The sequence below is a fragment of the Antechinus flavipes genome, chromosome 3 (assembly GCF_016432865.1).
Source record: "Antechinus flavipes isolate AdamAnt ecotype Samford, QLD, Australia chromosome 3, AdamAnt_v2, whole genome shotgun sequence".
NCBI classification, from domain to species: Eukaryota; Metazoa; Chordata; class Mammalia; order Dasyuromorphia; family Dasyuridae; genus Antechinus; species Antechinus flavipes.
In genome coordinates this window covers 37,008,270-37,029,716 of record NC_067400.1, presented here as the reverse complement: position 1 = coordinate 37,029,716, position 21,447 = coordinate 37,008,270, and the positions used below count along the sequence as shown (strand labels likewise).

Below are 21,447 nucleotides of genomic sequence, written 5' to 3'. Positions count from 1 at the left end.
AAGTCAAAATGATTGTCCATTCTGTCAGAGGCAAGATGCAAACCCAGATCTCCTGGCCTTGAAGCTGGTTCTCTGGCTCTCTATCCATTATACTATGCTGCCTCTTCTGATAGAGCAGAATGATTCAGAAAGCTTTTTGAAGGTGTCAGTCTTAAATTTATTTGTCCACTTATGCAAAGTACAATAGATTTAATATGCAGCAGTAGTTTCACTGAGGCACATCTCAATTTCAAACATCTTTAGAGTCTTGCAGAAATGTCAGTAATACATTCATATACACAAATCTGCATCATTTAAACTATATTAGCTCACTCCTTTTCATCACTGAAAACTAGACCTAAGTATAACTCCTAAGAGAAAAAAGAAAAAGAGATTTAAAATGAGAAATGAAAATAAGCTTTTTATTTAAAAAAAAAAGTAAAAGCAATGATCAGTTCTCCATCATTAACTTAAAAGAATGAAGTTCAGGGAGAGATTACTGGAAGCCATAGCTGGGGCCCAATCCCAGTTAGTCACTAATTTCAGTTTCTTTATCCAATAAACCTTTTATTAAGAGTCACTAATAATTAGGGAAATTAACTAATTTAAAATTCCCTCTGAAGAAAATAAAAATTTCAGGGCAGTAAGTGGAAGGACAAGAAACAAGGATAATTTTTGAATGTTGTAAGTGAAGTAGAAACTATCGATTACCTGGAATGGGAAAGGGAGGGAGTGAAAGGTCAAAGAAGACATGATCTCACTACTTCCTCTTCCCCAACCAATTTATAAGATGAAGCACACTTAGTATGTACACTGAATATTAGTTCTCTCTTTGGAGAAAGAGTATCTGTAGTACTTAACTCACAGGAAGAATGTGACGATCAAGTTAAATTAAAACTGATGTATAGGACTTATAAATCATCAAGCGCTATTACATAAAATCTACCTAGAGGATAAATTTTGATCTTCAGAAGGACAACTCTGATTATGAAATTTACTATTGTAAAAGAGAGAAGACATGACTTTACAAAGGCCTTTGGCAGAGTTGAAACAGAAAAGTTTTCAGAGCTAACAAGAAAATGAAAAGTGCGACATTTACTGATGTAATTTCACGTAATTCTGAGCTGTGTGCACTGTGAAATAAATTTTCCCTTACAATACATTAGTTTTATGGAACGGTCTTTAGTAAAATAAGAGTCAGTTAACATCAATACTATGCTTTACAAAAACAAACCCTATTTTGAAAGTCTCTTTTAGTCCTGACCTATGACTCCACAGGAAGTCCTTTTCTTGCTCAGTGATCTCAGACAGAGGGTCTCGTGTACAAATCGCCCGGAGCTGTTCTTTGTCATTTTCTCTCAATTCATTATCTCGAGCTATCCTATTACTCTGTAAAACAAAGAAGCATCTTAGTTAGAGTATCCCTCTGTAGTATTTCTTTCTGGATTCATTTGAATCTAATTATTAATCAAAAGACTTTCAATGCTTTTACAGTATTAACATGGACTATCTAAATGGCAAGGTTACTGGAGATAAGCTGGAAAGGCCAAAATTCAGTTTAGTTCCATTTAATACTTACAACAAATTCTTAGTCTAAGTTTGGCTAAATTACCTGAAATTCTGAATTTACCACTCTATATAACAATGGATGATAGGGGCTGAAAGAGGGCAGGGGGTAGGGAAAAATAACTAATGGGTAATTCATTTCTCTAGCTCCCAGTGTGGCCCCTTCCTATTTCATTGGAATCTAGTCTGTTTTCCTGGCTAGGAGACTGGCACAGAAACAAATGAAAGCATTGAGGGGCCTCAAGAGGCTCATTCTTGGTGGAAGCCCACTCTAAATCATTCTTGTGGCTTTTCCCACATTCCTTTTGTATATGGATTGGACTAGATATGGACCTTGGACCAACAAGGGCCTTTACAACTCTCAAATTCTATCAGTTTGTAGCAATATCTACTATTCAGACACATAAGAAACAAACAAACAAACAAAAAACAATAGTAAAATTCTACAAGTAATATGATAAAAAAAAATCAAGTAAAAAAGTCAATTGCATTTTCTTAGAAATATGCATTCACTTTTCATTTTGAATCAAAGATTCTTCAACCATGACAAACTGAGCAGTGATTAAGTACTTGCTATATGACAGGACCTGTGTTAAACACAGGGAAACATTTAGAAAAGTCAGACAGCCCTTGCTCTCAGAGCACCCATCCTAATGGGTGTGCTCAGTTGCCAGTTAAATGGAGAGGGCCAATGGATCTTAGGGTACAATTAGAGCAGAGAGTCAAGCCTCTTCTTGAAATTCATTTCTTCTGAAAAAATCATACCCATTTCTGATGCTAGACTAGTGGACAGTATCAAGGGCTTTGGCAACAAGAACTTTCTTTGTCTAGGTTTTCAGTATCACCTGCAGCAGCAGGGCCAGGTTACACTTCCATAGGGGTTGTTTCTAGGAGGATGGTTGAGGGCAGTATTCCTCTCAAGATCTTAGGCTCTAGTCTATCTCTACAGGGTCTGAGGGGAGACAGAGGTAGTTTGACTTGTTTGTCATTCTCTCAGGGTACTTTGCTGCTTCAGTTAGGCTACAGTGCCTGCCTTGTGGGTGGTAGTTGGCTGGCAGCTGGTGGGGTAGCTGGTCCCCTCTCTACAAGAGCCATTTCCTTGGATGACAGCTATGAGTGCTGGGCTTAGAAGTCAGATCAATGGTCTTGAGAGTGCCACAACTCCCATCTGCCTAGTTGTGGCAGAGGGTCAGTAGTGGCTGACTAAGGAGATGAGGAAGGCACGCCTTTTCTCTACCATGATTTCTGCCCTCAATGCTAGCTGCAGGGGCTGGGCTGGAAGCAGGTCTGCTGGTCTGCATGGCACTGCCATTTCCAAAGCTTGGGTCCTAGGCTGTCACCATTAGGGTCAAAGCGGGTGAGGATGCTGGCCTGATTTGCCAGGCATGTGCTACTCAGAATTTCTCCCTCAGGGTGCCTTGCTGTTTCACTAGGCTGGCTTGCCTAAGTTTCCATGCCATTTCTACCATCCACAACTAAAATATGATTGATGCAATTGGGTTTTTATCCTGAGAACTACTTCTTTATCCAATATTAAGAAACTTTATTTATACACAAAGGATTCCATGAATATATGTTGAGTTTTAATATCTCTGGTCATATGAATACAAATTAATTTAATAAGGCTAATGGAGTGACATCCTTAATAGCTAAAACTTATGATGGATAAGTAAATGTTTTACAGTCTCTATTATTCCTACTTTATAGTATATCTTTAATATACTACATATAGCTACATATATACATATAGCTATAATATAGCTACAGTTGTAGTTTTAGTGTTTAGTGCAAAGTCATATAGTGCATAATTGCAATATCCTGAGATATCTACAGATACCGCTCTCCTGATATATCACTATTGTTTGGGGAATATTTTATGAGTTTTTTCATGCAGGAATACTGACTTTCCTTTCCATGAATGAGGACCAAAAAAATCCCTAGAGGTACAAGGAAACAAAGATATTTTCCTCCTGAGAGAAACTTGGTTTGCTTGGATAGAATAAATGATACTCCCCTTGAGTTCAGCTGGGCTATGATTCCAAAGTTATATCCAAGCTAAGACACCCAACTATCTGATCCACTATAATTTTTTTCTTAGGACATATCACTTCTTTTTCTAGTCTCAAAATGAAAATGAATTTGTAACAAGCTAGTGATAAGAATTTTGATTAAGCATTATTTGTTCATTTTCCTTACTAAAACTAAAGTGTAAAAAACTTATTTGTTTTAGGGAGGAGGTAGTTGTAATAAAATATAAAGGTCATTTTCTGAACTAATAATCAAACACGGTCACTTGTTATAATCATGACCATAATAATAATGATACTAGAAAAAGCAACAGGGGAAGCTTCGAAATGCTATTTAATGTGATTTATAAGATGGGGTCATAGATTTAGAGCCTCTAGGGCTTTGAAGACTGTCTAGTCTAACTTCTGTCATCTTAGAAAAGAGGAACCTGAGAGCCCAGCAGAGGGAAGTAATTTGCTCACAGTCACACAAATAATAAGTGGCAGAGCAGAGATTTAAACTCAAGTCTCTGACACCAAATCCACAACTTTTCCCACAATCCAGGGGTACCTAAACTCTCAAAGGCTATAGAAGAACATGACCTCTGACGACAGCTACCATGCAAGAATGTCCTAGATCGAGGGTGTTCACAACACACTGAGCTAGACATAGAGATGTTAATAACTAGCAGGTGGACAAGGTGATGTATTCTTTGAATCTAAGAAACAAAGAAGAATTAAAATTGGTCCTTAATCTTGGACAATCCCCTTCTACCTCTGTAGTGATAGGATTAGAGTGATGGGAAAATAATGTAGACACTACTAAGAATAGACTTAGAAATAATTAAGAAATTACCAAGAATGTTTTTACACCATTCAAAATAGGAATTTAATAATACCATTATGGAGTATATAAATATCTATAGTTTTATGCATTATATCTTACCTCACATGTCAGAATAAAGGTACTAGCAAACTTTTGAGAAAAGGAAATGTCTACAATTCAGTATGGTAAGTCAGATGTAGGATGAAATTAGATAAAAATAGCTACACATCATAAAAATAATCACAATTAAGAGGCTATATCATGGAAGGCTAGACTATTAAGAAATGTCACAAATGCATCATTAATCAAACTTCAGGATTGTCACTGACTAAAGGAATTGGAATATTTCTTCTAAAAGACCAAAAGTTTTCTATACACATCATAATGGCAGTGTGGCCTAGAAGAGAGGACACTGGTCTTCAGGCCAAAAGATTTGGATTTGAGATATAGTTTCAAAATTTATGACATATATACTTCCTAGGAAATCACATTTTATTTCTGAGTCTCTGTTGGTTCATCTGTAAAATAAGAATCATGATAGTACCCAAACTATCTACCTCAAAGAATTGTTATGAAGAAAATACTTTCTCCACCCGAATTGCTATATAATCATGAAATATTATCGCTAGTATGGGAAAAATATTTTAATTCTATTATTTCCTCCTATTAAACCATATTAATACATGAAAAAGACATTTGTTATATAAAAAATGCTACCTTTTTCAGTGTCATCTGATAAGGGGTAGCCAAGTGAAACTTGGAACTCTTGCTACAACAAAATTCGTGTAGATAGAAAGTATCAGTTAATGATTATGTATTTTTGGAAAAATCTAATGCTGCATTATTTTAAAAAATAAATTTGTCTTACCAGCCCAGCATGGGAATAGTTGAATCCTAGTTCTCGAGATACAGTCCAATTTGCATGTTCTTCAATTACTGACATATCTGGGAACTTTACAGGATTGCTAAACCAGTCAAATTCCAGCTCTAAACATGGAGTTTCCTAGGAGAGAAATTTTATAGTCCTTTATAGTCTACTTGGCTTCCATAAGTTAGCAAATTTAAAAAAAAATTGTTTATCTTTTTTTCAAAAAAGATAAATGATTTAAAAAAATAAACATGAAAGCAACATCTAACCTTATTGGGATTTGATCCAGTAACTCCAATAGGATTCAGCAAGTCTTCTAATCCATGAGGTACTGGCCACAGATTCAAAGCCATTTTTCCTGATACCAGAGTGTCTGTATAATCAAAGAGGTTAATATTTCCCCAAGCCAATGGGCAATGTTCCTTGAGAGAAGAGAAACATTGAATATTCTTTAATTATCTCTTTACATACCACATTTTATTGTAAAAATAAATTTTTTCAGTCAATTGCTCGCAATGACATTGTTTTATTGTAAAATGTTTGCATGTACAAGATGTAATATTATTTTTTAAAGCTTAAATGTTGGCCTATCTTTTGCTTTCTCCCATTTAATCTTTAACTTTTCTTTCATTTTATTTATATGGAAATTATGAAAGAAATGAGAAAGCTAAAATTTAGTCACTTAATGGTTTAATAAATTAATTTTAGGACATATTTTCCATCTTATACAGAATTCTAGACTATTCACAGATTTTCTTCTTCCTAAGGCTATGTGAAATATAATGGTATTTTGCTTGAAGGTTATGGCACAGGGAGGTTTTCTTGTGATTTAAAAAAATCACATCTGAGATGAGATTTAAACCTAGGTGTACCACAAATCAAACACAGACATGGCAGGCTCCAAGCACTGCCTTTTATTCACCATGCCACTGCGATATAATAATTTCTATTAAGAAAATAAAATTAGGGCATAATAAAAATTTTAGAGGTAAACATGTTTTGTTTGTTCCTCAAGTCCTTACCTCTTTTGCTCCTTTCCTGCCTTTAACAGAACAAATGGAAAGGCAAAGTCGAGCAGCACGTGGAAGATCAGGAATGTATATATCATACATTAGCCATTCATTCCACCTAGGAAATTTCAAAAAGGTTAAGCAGAATACAATTATTAGATAAAAAGAGCAAACATTTTTGCATGATAATCAAAGTCAAATTTTTATCAGAAAGTCAGTATGTGAATGAAATGAAAGATAATATGAAAAATTTATCAATTTCAGGAATTATTCCTGATTCAGGAATTCAGAATTTCAGAAAAAATTCAGGAAGCCTACTTTTTAAGAAGAAACACAAAACAGTTATGTCAAAAAAAATGAGGAAAAGATACCATAAAACATCACAGAAAGATGAGTAAATCAGGTTTTTAAGCAATTAATGCCTTTTACTCTGCCAGCATATTAATTACAAAATTCTACCGATAGTGTTTAAATAACCCATACATGAGCCTGTGGTCTGGAAGTGCTATTTTTTCTTTTCCTTTGTTCCTACTTTGTTTTATCATTTTAAAAAATCATTTACAACTTTAAAATTTAAAATTATCTATTTTTTTTTAACTAGACATAATTATAAACACAAATATGACCCCCCCAGAAACAGAAAATGGCATATTTCCTCTTTACCTGGGATTGGAACAAGGTACTCTTTGAGTATTCACATTGTCACATAATGGCTCTCCCCCATGGCAAATACCTGTTCGAACATAGATCTAAAAAGAAAAAAAAAAAAAAAGAATATAACCTTAACTAGGATAAAAGTAACATAATCAACATGGTTTTATTACTTATAAGTGGAACTACCATCCATTTAGTTTTTAGTACTCAAATTATTCATATCATTTTGGCCTCATCTTTCACTTCTTAATTCAAGGGCAGCTGATTAAGTTTTACCTTTAAAGGATCTCAGGTACCCATTGTCCTTAAAACAAAACAAAACAAAACAAAACAAAACCCTCGCATGGTCAATATTCTAATATGAACTATCAGCACCACCTTTCTGGTTCACTGAAATGGTTTTCATCTAAGGCTTTCCACCTCCATGCTCTTCCTCCTCCAGAACATTCTTTGAATTAATGTTCCTTATCTGCGGAGCTGGCCGTCGCACTCAAAATGCTTGTTTCAAATTGTTTCCATGGTTCTTCACATCTACTAAATCCAATTTTCCCTTCTTGACCTAGCCATCCGCAATCTGACATCAGCCTATTTTTCTACTTGGGTCTCCTTCACTTTCATATTTCTTCATGATCTAATCAAACTGTAATACTTGCTTCAATACCCCATGGAACCTAAACTTTCTGTTTCTGTGTTTTTGCTCATGTGCTATTCATTATGGTTGCACTTTCTCTCTCCATTCTATTCTCCTAACTATATCTGCTGTTGATAGCATATTGTCACAGACGATGCTCTATCTTCCATAAAGACTTCCCATATTACTCCAGTTCATAAAGATCTCTTTGTTCCTTGGATATCACATCAAGTGCATAAGAGATGCAACTAAGTATTATTGTTCCATGAGGATGGGAACCATGTCTTGTCTCCTCTTTGCATGTCTCCCAGAATCTACCATAGTTCTCTATTTATGATTTATATGTATGATCTCAGAATTCCAATGAATAAAGTACCTCATTCTTAAAATAAATATCAGAAATATTCTTGTACTTTCTTTAGTCTGCTACAAAATAAACAAATGTGGATCCATATTCAGAGTGATGTTTCTGTCTCCCCCAGTGAAAATGAGAGTAAGGTAAGCAGAACTATTCAAATGATGAAAATAAATCTAGTTTCAGAAACAAGAATAAATAAAACCTGACTTTCTTATTCTCACTGAGAGTTGGATTATTTTCTAGATAGAAGAATGTTACATTGTGGCAGAAACAGACCTAAATTCGGAATCTAAGCCAGAAGTGATCCACTTTTGAGCTGTTGGATCCTTCACAAATCATTTTCCAACTCTGAATTTCAATTTCCTTATCTAAAAATTGGTGAAAATCCACCTGCCCTTCCTACCCCTCAAGGATGCTATGAGGATGCATCACATAACACCAAGTACTACTACTACAGGCTCTGGAATACATCCCATTGCAGGCAAATGCAATTTCAGTGTCACTACACAAAACTGATAGAAAGACAGACATTACAAAATTATTTCTTCCTAGACTAAGAATCAGCCTTTGAATTTACCTTGTCAATGTCTCGAATATTTACATTTACATAAGTTGCACAAAGAATTCTTATGCGGAGTGCACTATTTACGCCCCAAAGGGATTTGGTTGAAGCTTCTCCATTCATGTACGGTGTGGCTGTAGAGATTCGCCTGGAATAAGATGGCATTGTAAAAGTATCCAGTGGTAGCTGGGTGTAAAGACTTTCTTTAGCCATCAGCATCAGATTGGGCATCCGACCAAGCATTATACAGCTTCTTATGTACTGTAACAAATTAGAGGAGGGAGGGGAGGAAGATTGGTGCCTGTATTTTTTTTTCTTTAGAGACAATGCCTACAAATATCAAAAGGAAAATACTTATATAATGCTCAATGATAAAAATCAGCATTTAAAGAAATATTCATACCACTGCTATTTATATTGTTTAAGACTGCTTTTAGCTGCAGTAAAATATTAACATTCTGAAGGAGCTTAGAGAGTAGCACTGACCATGCAATACTGAATACAAATTAGGAGAATTAAAAAAAAACCCCTGGGTTCTTTAGGTAAAGTAGTAGCATTGCATGGAATTTGCATGAGAAGACTGCTCATTGAGACGCAATACAGTAATATACGTTTTCAAAGGATAGGGACACCATTCTAGCAACAGGTGGAACACTTCACCTTTTCTGTCCATGTTTTTCCTGACAAAGTTAATAGTCAGTAGTTAAAAAAAGACAAACAAAAATATTAAAAAAGGAATGATATAAGAAGATAAAACCATGGCTAAATTTAAAAAAATTATAACAAGTTTTGGCCTTTATTCTTTTGAAGTAGTGGGTACCTTTTACCTTCAGCAGAAAGTTTAGAAATATCACTATAAATGTTACCTCTTTTAGAACTGGGAAATGCTGGTAGCATTTGACTGAACACTGAATTCGAGGGTTAGTGTAATAGTTTTACAGCAAAGTTACAAAAACTTCTAACTGCTAAACTACTAACATTTTTAGTTTCTTCAGTTGCAGTATTTCAACTCTTGTTAATTAACTATTGCATCAAAGGCAAACCATAAATTAAGGCTAAATAAATGGACAATACTAATAAAAATAATACTTTAAAGTTTTTTTTTTTGGGGGGGGAGTGTTTGTTCTAAGAAAGATGCTCTACACATAGAACACTAATATAACTATGCTATAACAACAAAAAAAAAATTTCCAAAGGAACAGCACTAAGAATGGAAGAGATTTCCTGGGTAAATTCAACTGAATATAGTCTTAAGTGGACATGATTTGCTATTAAAGTTTAAAACATGAAGAGCAGGAAAGGATTTGAAGAGAAGAAAAATGAAAAGGTTAGCACAAAAGGCTTCCACCAGGCTGGAACCTCTCTTTTATTCCTTCCCTGAAGTCTCTCTCCCTCTCCATTACTAGAAGGAAAGGAAGATGTCTTTCTTTTATTGGCTCAGCAAACATTTTCTGACTGGCCAGACTCAACTGGGCTGCTCCAAAACAGATTTGGAGATTTTTGAGCAGAGGCTGGAGGTTCTTTGTGGGGCATAGCAGAGTAAGGATACTTTCTGGGGGTGGATTGAACTCACAAATTCTGTGATTCTATGAATCATTCTATGGCAATCTGACAGTACATTGGTTTCTGGGAAACAAGAAGGAAATAAGTCCCTTACAGGACAATGTCATAATAAACTTTACACTAAGACATCAAAGAATTTTTTTTAATTGTTAGATGGAAACCAAGAATAGTTGAAGTGATGCTTTGTAAGTATGCCTTTCTATTGCAATATGACTTTTATTTCCTATTAATAAAAACTTAAAAATTCAAAATCACTCACCTTATATTGGCTAAGAGGATATTTTTCTAGCAAATACTCATCACATCCACACACTTTTAAAATATATTTGCCCTGATACTCTAAAACACAGAGCTTCAGCTGCTCAGATGATAGTAACATACTCCGTGTTTTTTTCCGGATTGCTTCAGCGATCACATGTTCTGGTACACAGTCGTGATTGATTTTTAAAGTGTACTTCTGCTTGTCGTTGTTTGGGGAAACTATCACCCAAATCACCACTATTATTTGCCCTAGAACAAAATGAAAAAGTGTTATGTGCCATCAACATGAATATTTTCAAGAGACAAGAGATTTTTCATTTTTAAGAGATTTGTAAGTCTGACTAAAGACACAAATAATTATGAAGTAAAACTGTAGAAATGCACAAATAATGCAGTTTATTTCTTCTCAACAAGCGCAATGAAAACCGTGATGATCTCATAGATAGTAGTCATGCTTTCCAATGTCACTGCATACATTTACACAGCTCTCATGTTTGATTGATGTGTTGGCACTTCTTACACTAGTAAGTTATGAGCTGATTCCTTGACACCAAAAACATGGCTAGGGAGATGATACCACACACCATGAGTATGTACTAGTCCAATCACGGGAGTGATTGATTTGGAACTGCAAGAGATACACACCCTATTAAAGTAGATCATCAGTGGAAGCAACTCCAACAATTTTATAACTGGGAGGCACATTTTAAAAGTATGCAATGGTAGCTAAAATAGCTGATAAGTTAAAGTAATAGAAAAGTGTGAGAAAAGGTAAATTTTCTTAAGGCAATGAAGATCAAGAAAACCAAGAGGTATATAAAAGGATGGGAGAACATAAAAAGATCAAAAGTACATGCCAGAGGGGAAGAGAGTACTTATGTTGTATAAATTAGGCCAAAGATGATTAGTAAAATATCATTAGTAAGGTAATTTAGTAACTCTATAACTAAATATTTTATATTCTAAAAATTAGGAATTGATATGTTTCAAAAAAACAAAAACTGAAAATTAATCTGTCATATGCAAAAAACTTTTAAATTTTGAAAAAAATCTATATTTTATTTTCTATTAATAAAAAAATGTTTAAAAGCATAAGATCTTTGAGATAAAAGATAAGAGAAGCTTATTTTAACTAAACAGGGAAATTTCCATTTTAATGGTTAAAGGAAGTAAGTGCCTGATATGAGATTAAAGCATAAAAGGCAAATAAAAGATGGAGGCTTGCATGGAGTGAACCTATAATGTAGAATGATGACAATAAAAGTAAGTCACTAGAAAGAAATTGTTACTAATATGATGATGAAAGATAAAATCAATACATTTTAATATAAGCAACAGTAATTCCAACATCCTTCCAAAAAGTTCAGAAAAATGTTTGAATTAATATCTATTTTCATTTTAAAATTGGCAATGAATTCTAATTTCACTTTTGATAAATAAGAACAGAGAACTGTGAATCTCAAACTGAAAATTAATGAATAATTCACTTCCACTAACAATAGTTTTGAGCCTCATGGGAACAATTTTCCCTAACTGATCAGTACCCTAAGTCAGAAGGGATCTAGCATCTGGCATTTAAGATGCTTCCAAAGCACTGACTATGGGTCACAAAGGCAGAAGAGTACAGTAGATGGAATACTGGACTTGGAAGAAACAATCCTGAGGTTAAAATCTCACCCAGACTATGACTGATTGTGAGTCCCCAAGCAAACTGTTTGACAAAGCATTCTGTGCATTTAGCTACTTAAGGGAGGCTGTGAAAGAGGGATTGACTCTCTGAGAAAAAAAAAATTGTATTCATTAACCATTTTCTCCAATACAGCCTTAAGTCAAAACAGTCCACAAAACAATATACCAAGTCCTGGTTTGTAATTGTTTGCCAGTTTTTGAGGTCAAACAGTCATACTGAAAGTTTGACAATGGCTTCTTGTGAGGGACTAAGCTGGTTCCAGCACATCCTTCCCATGAATTATAGTGAAAATAAGGCTAGCTCTGGAGGCAGAGAACTTATATAGATATCCTGGCTCTGTCCCTTACCATTTGTATGATGTAGGGCAAGTCATTTTCCTTCTTTGCCTCAGGTTCCTTATCAGAAGGGGGTTGAACTAGATGATATCTAATTTTCCTTCCAGTTCTAGAAATCAATGCTTCTATGATAAATTTAGCAACTTATCTACCAAGTCAGAAATAGATTGTAATCTGTGTCTGAGGGAAGGTCCCACAAATATAATTTCCCTCACTCACAAAATATCCTTTATTATATATGTGCATATTTATCTAAAGCTCTAACTTATCAAGAATTAGTATATATAAGGCATAATCCTTACCCACACAAAGTTTACAATCTGGATGTGGAAAAATTATTTTAAATATATACATACAGGTGGAATTTACTATATGGAACACTGTAACAATAGCAAAACTTTTAACACGTTAAGAGAAGGTAACTGTTTAATACTTCATACCTTTATCTAATTTACTGTATATGTGCTTTGGCAATTCTGGTGAAGATTCTACATTTGGAGGATAAACATATAATGCTCTACTATGGGGTGCATGGACATCCCTCAGGTCCACAGCTTCTTTACAAACATTAAGAATATTTCTTCGGAAGTCTTGTACTTCTGGATCTTTAACCATGTCAAATTCACAAACAGGCATACCAATAGCAAAACCTTAAAAAAATACAAAATGATATTCTCAATAACCAAACCAATATCATGGTGTGAAAATATTTTATATAGCTTGGCATTTGCTTATTTTTGGTGAACAGGGTTATGTGACACTGTTTCCTTACCTCCTTGAAAGGATTAGAAATATTTGACCAATTAAAAAAGAGGACTTCTTTAAAATCATTTAAAAAACTGCTTGAAGTCATATTTGGCAAAATGCAACAATAATATTAATAACCACAACAAATAATCAAAGAATTCTATTTTATTAACTTCACTCTCTCCAAACTTTGGATAAGTGTAAATTTAACACTTTCCTCCAACCTTCCAAATTCAATTCAGTGGCCTAGTGATCAAAAATAATTAAAATTTGCCATAACTTTGGAGAGCAATTTTTAAACTTAAAAGGTATTGAATTGGAAATATTAAGGTCCTTTAGTATTTTAAAATTTTAAGTCATATGCAAAATTAGTCTTGCTGCTTAATAATTAATCCTCATAAAAATCCTTATTAAAAAAAAAAAGAAATGAAGAGGACCAAATTATCTTACCAATTTCTCGATTGAGAATTTTTTCTTCTCGGTTTCCTACAGGTTCGATGACTTTTAGAAAGGGCTGAAAAAGCCGCAGGTCACAAAGTCGCCGTGTTTCATCAAAAAATTCTTCTCTTTCTGCTTCTTGAGTAACACTTACGAAAATGTAAGAAGTTTCATCCTGAAGGAGCTGGTGAAGAGGGTATTTCCTTGCTTCTTTAAATAGCTCATGTTTAATAGTTACTAATGTAGCCTCACGGAGGCATTCTAAAGTCACTATCATTCCATTAGGTAGTAGACATTCTACTAAGATTCTTGGGGGCATCAAATGGATGCCCCATAATTCACCGGATGATGGTCTTGGAGGCATGGTTCTAATATTTTGGTGGTCTTACAAAACTATTTCAAGCATTTAAGTATGTTGCTCATCCAGAGGTGAGACCTAAACAAACAAAAAGTATTTATTAGGAGAGTAGCAGATATAGAAAGATAAAATCAGTGACAAATATTGAGGAACAGAACTCTCTATAGTCCAAGATTAATGAAGTCATTTTGAAAAATATAATTACCAAGTAGAGGTGCTAAGATAAAATTATCATACAACTATTAAGAATAAAGAAAACACAATGAATAAACCATAAAGCTTTAACGAAGCCCACAGATATTTTAAAATCTTTCTTTATATCTACAAAAATAAACAGCTCAAAATATGTACATTAGCCTTGCATTTTTAAAATGTCTCCTCCTTATTCCTCATATGTACATCTATCTTCTCTTATTACTTAATAGAGATTCTCAGCCTTTTTCATGGATGCCAATCATGTAACTACTTTTCATAATTAATGTCTAAGTAAGCAAAAGAAAAAAATATTAAAAACAAAAGATTCACCTAAAAATAAAAAAAAACAAAAACCCAAGGATGGGTTCCCTCTTTAAAGGGAAAAGGTTTTTTTATTATAATATTCTCATGGCTCACTAAAAGTTCAACTGAATCTTTCCTCTGTCAAAAATGGCCTAAGATAGATGTGAGGCTTAACACTGTGGTTAATCCCTGTACTTGGGACATGTCACTATCCATCCGTGTATTCTCATACTGTAAAATTCTTGACTATTTCCTTCCACAAGTTCTTTTGTACAGCATATATGATATATTTAATGTGCTAGTTACTGCTTCATGGATACTTGTGAAACATTTGGGCTGCCTGGATACTCTTTTTAGATGACTGGCTTCCTTCCTTTTCCAGTTATACAGAACTTTGAGAATATGTTTTATGGTATTCCACATGTACCCATATATAGTATACATACATGCATGCATACATAACATATATTTTAGTAATACAAGCTACATCCTAACTGCACTTGCCCTATGTCTTTCTGCTACCCTTTGGACCATTACAATTGGATTCTTCTAGGACTGTTGTTTAAAGGTTCATAATCTAACAGAATCAGAGATGGAACAGACTTCAGATTCTGCTAATTTAACCTCACAAGTCACGTGGTCCACTCCCTATATTATACAGATGAGGAAAAGAAAGGAGCTCAGGGAGTTGATCTTAAGGTTTGAGTCCCATTCTTCTTACACCAAATCACACGCTATCATGAACTTGCTGGTTCATGGCAGTACCAGCAAGGGAATCTTCAGGCTAACAAAATGGAAGCTATTTCAGATCTGAGAATTTTTTAGATCATGAAAAGTGTGGGTTCAAATCCAAAATGGAATCGAGTTTACTCTTATCTTCTAATCCTAGGTCCAGCTCATTGTCTACCCAAAATGTTTAATTCTTATATACTGATGATCTGACCCAATGAACTACCCATCATATGCTTGTCAACATAAGTATTATACATTTGTGCTAGGGTATTTGGTTTTATCTACGTGTATTACTAGGTCATTATCTAGTTGAGGAGGATGGGGATGTAAAATTTTGGAATAATGCAATTAGTATGCCAGCTGCAAAGAGTTAATCTTGATAAGTTTTACATAAAAATATGAATGTGAACACATATGAACACACACGACACATTTCCAACTGGACTCTGTATGTAATTGCATCTTCCATGAAAATTTTCTCAAGTATCTGTCTTTTTACTCCTAACTTGCCACAAAGACTGTTTGACAAAGTTATTTTTTTGTTTTATCTAATGGATAATTTTTTAATGATCCTGACAATGTTCATGGAAGATACCTTATTCAAAGAGAGCTATTAAGTTGTGTTATATACATAAAGTTAAATAATATTTTAGAATCAAGAGACTTACAGCAAGATCTTATATCACTTGTCTTTCAGTCTATTGTGTAACTAAAAAATGGAATGTGTAATAGAAAGTCAATCATGAAAACCTGCTTATCTCTTCATGTTTTCATCAAGGATTTCCTCCAAACAAATATAAATTATTCTCATTAAATCATAGATGAGAAGTAAATGGTTTAGTTGTTGCTGATATATTTTGGATATCTTTTTTGGGATAGCTACAACTATGGTGATTTCTCTTTTGGCATCTTCTCTTGATATCTTTGAAATCAATCCTTGAATTCCTTTAAAACTATGTCACTTTAAAAGAACTCTTTCTGAATACATGAATTCAAGTCTCCCAAGTACTATTATTACCACTTAGAAAGATATGAGGTGGTAAAATACAGTTATGATGGTACCATTGTCTTAATGATGATAACAAATCTCTACAGAAAGGTTGCCAGATGTGTTTGCTTCATTTCATATTTATTTGTTGTCCTACTCATCTCTAAGTACTCTCAGGCAATTCATTTTGGTTTCATACAAGGTTTCTTTTTTCATCTCTACTAATTTTCATCTCCATTCCTCTATGTTATTTTATTAGTTGCTCAAAATCCTTCATCAAAATTTTTCAAAATGTTCTGCTATTGACTATGGCTAGTATAACTAGCTATTTAGCAAGGAGATCAAGTGTCTATCAGTTAAAGCTGTTTCTATGTTCTTGTAATTCCTTATTATGAGGACCAAATTCCTTTAAGAAATTATAATAATCAGAATCAATGTCTTGCTTCTATTCATTCCCCATTTTTTTGAGTTGACAGCTGGTTCAAAAAAAAATCAGTCCATATTTGCAATGTTTCTATCATATCTATGTCTTTTGTTAATTTTATCTTTAAGTTAACAAGTTAATGATCCAACTGTACATAGCTGATTCAGAAATGAGTACCCTATCCTCAGCAACTATTCACTTCTCATCTATTAAAATAGTAATTTTTTTTTTTTTAGATACTCACTGCTTGCCACGTCCAGGACTTACCAACTCTCTTATGACCAAAAATAAATGAAAACAATGACATGGAAACTTGAGATCAGAGGATTATAACCAAAGGAGGATATGGGCTCTAGCCAACTGTCACTTTTTGTTTCCAGTCTAACATTCCTGTTACCTCTCTTCAAACTCTCAATGACCACTCGGGCTGTCTCTTTTGCTGCTGGTATGGTATGGTAATGGCACCTTCCTGAAAAGGTGTCTACCACAACATGGATAAAAGACAGACGACCGAAAGATTTATAATGGGTCACATCCATTTGCCAGATTTCATTGGGTCTCAAACCACGAGGGTTCTTCCCTGGAGGCAGTGTAGGAGCGTGGAAAGGAAGGCAAGTTGTACGGCTTTTTACTATGCTCCTAGCTTCCTCTTCTGTAATCCCAAACCAGTTTAGCGCTAAACTTTTCCAGATACCTATCTTTTACCATTGCCTTCATTTACCATGCTCTCTGGATTCCTGATCTATAAAGTAACTTCATTCTGTCTTCCCTTTTTCTTTTTCCTTTCCTTTCTTTTCCTTTCTTCTCTCTCTTCCTTTCTTCCTTCCCTCCCTTTTTGGAAGGTATCTCTAGTCATCCTTTACTTCAGTGTATTGTTCTTCTCAAATTCTCCCCCAACACTGGTGTAAGCACACAAAAACTTACACACACACACACACACACACACACACACACAATTTGATATATCTTACACCCTTCTGCTACTTCCAAACTTTCCCTCTGCTGAAATTTTGTAAGCTCCTTCTGTTATGAAGAATCCCTTTATTTCTGTTGATAGGCTAAGATACTTGTGGCTGAAATATACCAGGCTCTAAGTCAGTCTCCTTTTTCAGCTTTAGCAACTGGCTAACAGGCATGTCCCTCCTTTATTGCACATACTGAGATTCTCTTGAGTACTTGCTTCTTCCACCTAAACTCTGAAATTATCTTTTCCATTTACATTCTCCTCTATTTCCACTCCAGGGCTTGGAGTACTCTAAGAAACCATAAATATGAATAATCCAGGGAGACATAGGAAGATTTAAAAGTCCTGATAGGGAGTCAAGTAAGCAAAAACAGGCTCTCATCACCTATTTTACGGGCCTTATGATTGGTCTTTCTGCTTCAAGTTTCTCCCACTCCAGTCCATACTCCAAAGACTGTTAAAATGATCTTCCTAATGTATAGGTCTAATTATGTGAAATCTCTGACCCTTTCCTATCTGGGTTCTTCTACTTTATTTCCTTCTTTGTATTATGGTCCAGTAATAATGGTCTCTTTGCTGTTCCTTGCACAGGACATTCCCTTTCCTATTTTTGACTTTTTACTGTCTATTCCTTATTCCTGGAATTCTCTTCCTCTTTTCCTCTACCTTCCTTCAAGACTCAGTTTAAATTCTGTCTTCTGAAAGAGGCCACCTTTCTTCTCCTGCTACCCTTTGGTAGCTGCTAAATAAATGCTTGTTGACTGATTATTGACAGAATACATACAATGATCACAACAATGTCAGTGGAAAGAACAAAGTGAAAATGAAAATAATACAATTAAAAGGACCAGCTTTGGCTGTGGAGAAGAGTTGAAAAAATAAATTTCTATCCCCTCAATGCAGAGATGGGACCTATGGATGTAGAATATTGCATATTGTCTGACTTGGTCAATCTGTTGACCAAAAAAGCTTTGTTGGTTTTACTGAATTATTTCTTTGCTGTAAGAGAGGGCCTGTTGAGAATATAGGAGGGATATACCAGCAGTTCTGCTATAATGTGAGATCTGCATTCCTAAAAATCATTGCACAATGCAAAATAAAAACCACTGGGCTAATGGGGAAAGTGAGACTAGAGGAATAAAATCATCATCAATGAATGACATATTTAGAAAAAGATAGAAACCTGATAAAAATGGTACCACAATTTTATACATGTTAAATGGTTTAAAAAATTACACAAATCTTATTAACAATGGTTGTAGTAGCAGTTTCTAGCTGTTATTCAACTAGCTCCTACAGGGTCTGGGCTGGCAAAGTTGAGCTGATGTAGGTGAGAGAGTGGAGACCTGATGGGCAATAATTAAGTCAGGGGGTCTGCCTAAGCCAAGGCTGAAAGTGAGAAAGGGGTAGCTTTCCTAAGTCCCCAGCTTTAACCACACCAGAAAATATACAATAAATGTATCCCTTTGCCTTAAAAAAGAACTCAAATTTGCTTAAAGAAATAGGAGTGGATAAGCCTGCAGTTTGAGTTTCTATGAAGTGATGTTACCCACACTATCAAGATCTACAGACAGTGACCTGAGGAAGGAGCTGGGAGATGTATGAGATGCTCAGTTCAGCTGGAAGTAGTTTTCTGTTTACTGAGATGAAGTTGTACATTAGTAAATGTGGTTTTATTAAAATTGGTCCCATATATATCAAATTGCTTTGGGACAAATTTAATGTGAAGTTAAAATAAAAGATAACCATATTAAAAAAAAAGAAGTTTCTTCAGGACAGGAATTGCTTTATTTTAATTTTATCTCTGAGGACCTATCACAATACTTGGAACACAGTCAGTAATTAATAAATGATTACCTGTTTGAGTCCTAAGATAAAGGTTTGATCAAGAAGCTCGGTACTTTTCCCAGTATACACTGCAAACTTTTCTGCCTCACAATAAGGGCCTTCTACCATCTGGTTCCAACCCACCTTGCCCAATCAATTTCATATTACTCTTCATATACTCTATGTTCTAGATAAATGAATTTCTTCCTTCTTTTCACTGATTTTTAGCATCCTTATTTTCTTTCAAGGCTCAGTTTTAGATGCTGCCTCTTCCATGAAGCTCTCCTGGACAGCCCAAGTTGTCAGGGATCTCTTCTTCCTAAAATTACCTTGTATTTACTTATTTGCAAACATGTAGCAACCAATCAAGTAATATAAGAAAAAAGGCCTTATGAATCATCTACTTTGTGCTAGCCAATGTGAAAGTGTTTGGGACACAAAGCTAAAAGTGAAACAGTTGCTGCTCTCACAGAGCTTACTTTCTCACAGAGTAGATACAATATGCTCATAGGACTATTAAGAAAACAGAACCAGAATGAATAGCAGGTAGTTTGGGGAGGGAAGGCATGTGTGGCTGTGGGAATCAAGACCTGGTGGCATTTGAACTGAGTCTTAAAGGAATCCAGGATTCTGGGAGGAGAAAATGAAGAGGGAGGTTGTTCCAGGGAAGGTGAATAGCTAGTGCAAAGGCAGAAAAATGGGACATGAGTGCCATGTTGGCAAAGCAGCAAGGAGATCAACATTGCTAGTCTGTAGTGTGTGTGGAAAGGGTAATGTCTGAGGAAAACAGAAAGCAAGGAGAAAGTCAACATATAGAACCTTTAGATGCCAAATACAAGAATTCATAATTGGTCTCAGAAGCAAAAGGGAGTCACCATACCTTCAACTTACAGAAGATTATTTTGAGGGCAGAGATTGGTTATATTTTTACACAGTAGGTAACTAACAAGTGTTTGTTGAATTGGGCCCATTTTTTCCCCTTACAAGTATGTATGCTGCAGTGGGTAATGATTATATTAAAATGGGTAATAGTTAAATTTACTCAAAGTGGGGATCAATAAAGGGCATGTTACCAGCAAAGTTATCAAAGACACAGCATGAAATAAAATAACCCCTACCAAACTCTAATGCCTAGGTCCTCGGTAAAGAAATATATATAAGATGGCATTTCTGCATTAAAATAAAGCCTTAGGGAGAACCATAGCACTGTGAAGAAAGTGGAGGATTTGGAATCAGAGAGGCTTGTTTCAGTCCCAGCTCTGCCCCTCCCTTATACTTTAGGTGAGCTTGGACAAATCCCTTTTGCTCTCTTAGTCTCAATCAAATGTAAAATGAGAGAGTTGGCCAATGCCCTCATGTTCTGTTCAGTTCTAGATCGAGGAGACTATTCTAAGACAAATACCCTTTGCTGATTTCCCTAGAAAATCCCAAGCTGCTTCAAACTTCAAGTAGCACTTCTGTCTTTCAAATTTCCAATCTACACTTGGATTTCTGGTGGCCTACTTCAAGGTTACAATGTCAGGGAGGAGAAACCCAGAATGCAATGAAGAAACTTTTCCCCAAAGGAATTAATTTTATTGTAAGACTATTTCAAATCTAAAAGTATAAATAGAATTATTTAAGCTAAAAGAATATATAGGCTTTTCTTCATGCTTACAGAAGGAATTCCCAAAGTCATGGGGCTTGAAAAATGAAGTCATTTTTTATTCCTATTTCTTTAGAAATAAAAAATTAAATGGGGAGGGGGGGGAGAGAGAGTATGCTTATTAAAGTTGCCACAGAAATAAGTGATAACTAAGCTCACTTTAAGGAAAATCATAAAATGAACAGGAAAAGAGCTGACTAATTTTAAGCTTGACAAATTGCCTATTTTTAAGAAGTTCAAATAAAATCAAAACCAAAACTACAAGCCATACCAAAAACAACAGCTGTGTTTATGTTTTGGTTTATTGAATTTGAACATCCCTTGCAATGCGATGGTGGGGGGAGTCATTGTATATAATAAACAAGGAGAAGGGCATTCAAGTGTTTGCTGCAAAGTATGTGCCACAGGGAAAAAGTAGTTTAGTTCAAAATGATCTTTATTAGTGGAGGATGCTCTGATACCAAGTGCAAAAGCAGTTTAGCATAAAGAACACTGGTTTCAGAGGGATCCCTGATTT

At 34.9% G+C, this 21,447-nt stretch overlaps 1 protein-coding gene across 3 annotated transcripts in view; it reads right to left on the bottom strand.

Annotated features, from left to right (window-relative positions):
* PIK3CA (phosphatidylinositol-4,5-bisphosphate 3-kinase catalytic subunit alpha) overlaps nucleotides 1-21,447 on the bottom strand; it is an 84,732-nt gene that overhangs the window by 23,380 nt on the left and 39,905 nt on the right. For 2 of the 3 annotated variants that reach the window (XM_051983200.1, XM_051983201.1), the window contains 9 exons: nucleotides 13,507-13,930; nucleotides 12,750-12,959; nucleotides 10,283-10,533; nucleotides 8,476-8,790; nucleotides 6,919-7,004; nucleotides 6,268-6,373; nucleotides 5,515-5,667; nucleotides 5,246-5,380; nucleotides 1,244-1,368 (listed from right to left, as the gene is read on the bottom strand). In XM_051983200.1, the coding sequence (XP_051839160.1) occupies nucleotides 1,244-1,368; nucleotides 5,246-5,380; nucleotides 5,515-5,667; nucleotides 6,268-6,373; nucleotides 6,919-7,004; nucleotides 8,476-8,790; nucleotides 10,283-10,533; nucleotides 12,750-12,959; nucleotides 13,507-13,858 (1,733 nt within the window). In that variant the 5' untranslated portion in view covers nucleotides 13,859-13,930. The remainder of the gene's footprint in view (nucleotides 1-1,243; nucleotides 1,369-5,245; nucleotides 5,381-5,514; nucleotides 5,668-6,267; nucleotides 6,374-6,918; nucleotides 7,005-8,475; nucleotides 8,791-10,282; nucleotides 10,534-12,749; nucleotides 12,960-13,506; nucleotides 13,931-21,447) is intronic. The other variant, XM_051983202.1, reaches the window with a different exon arrangement.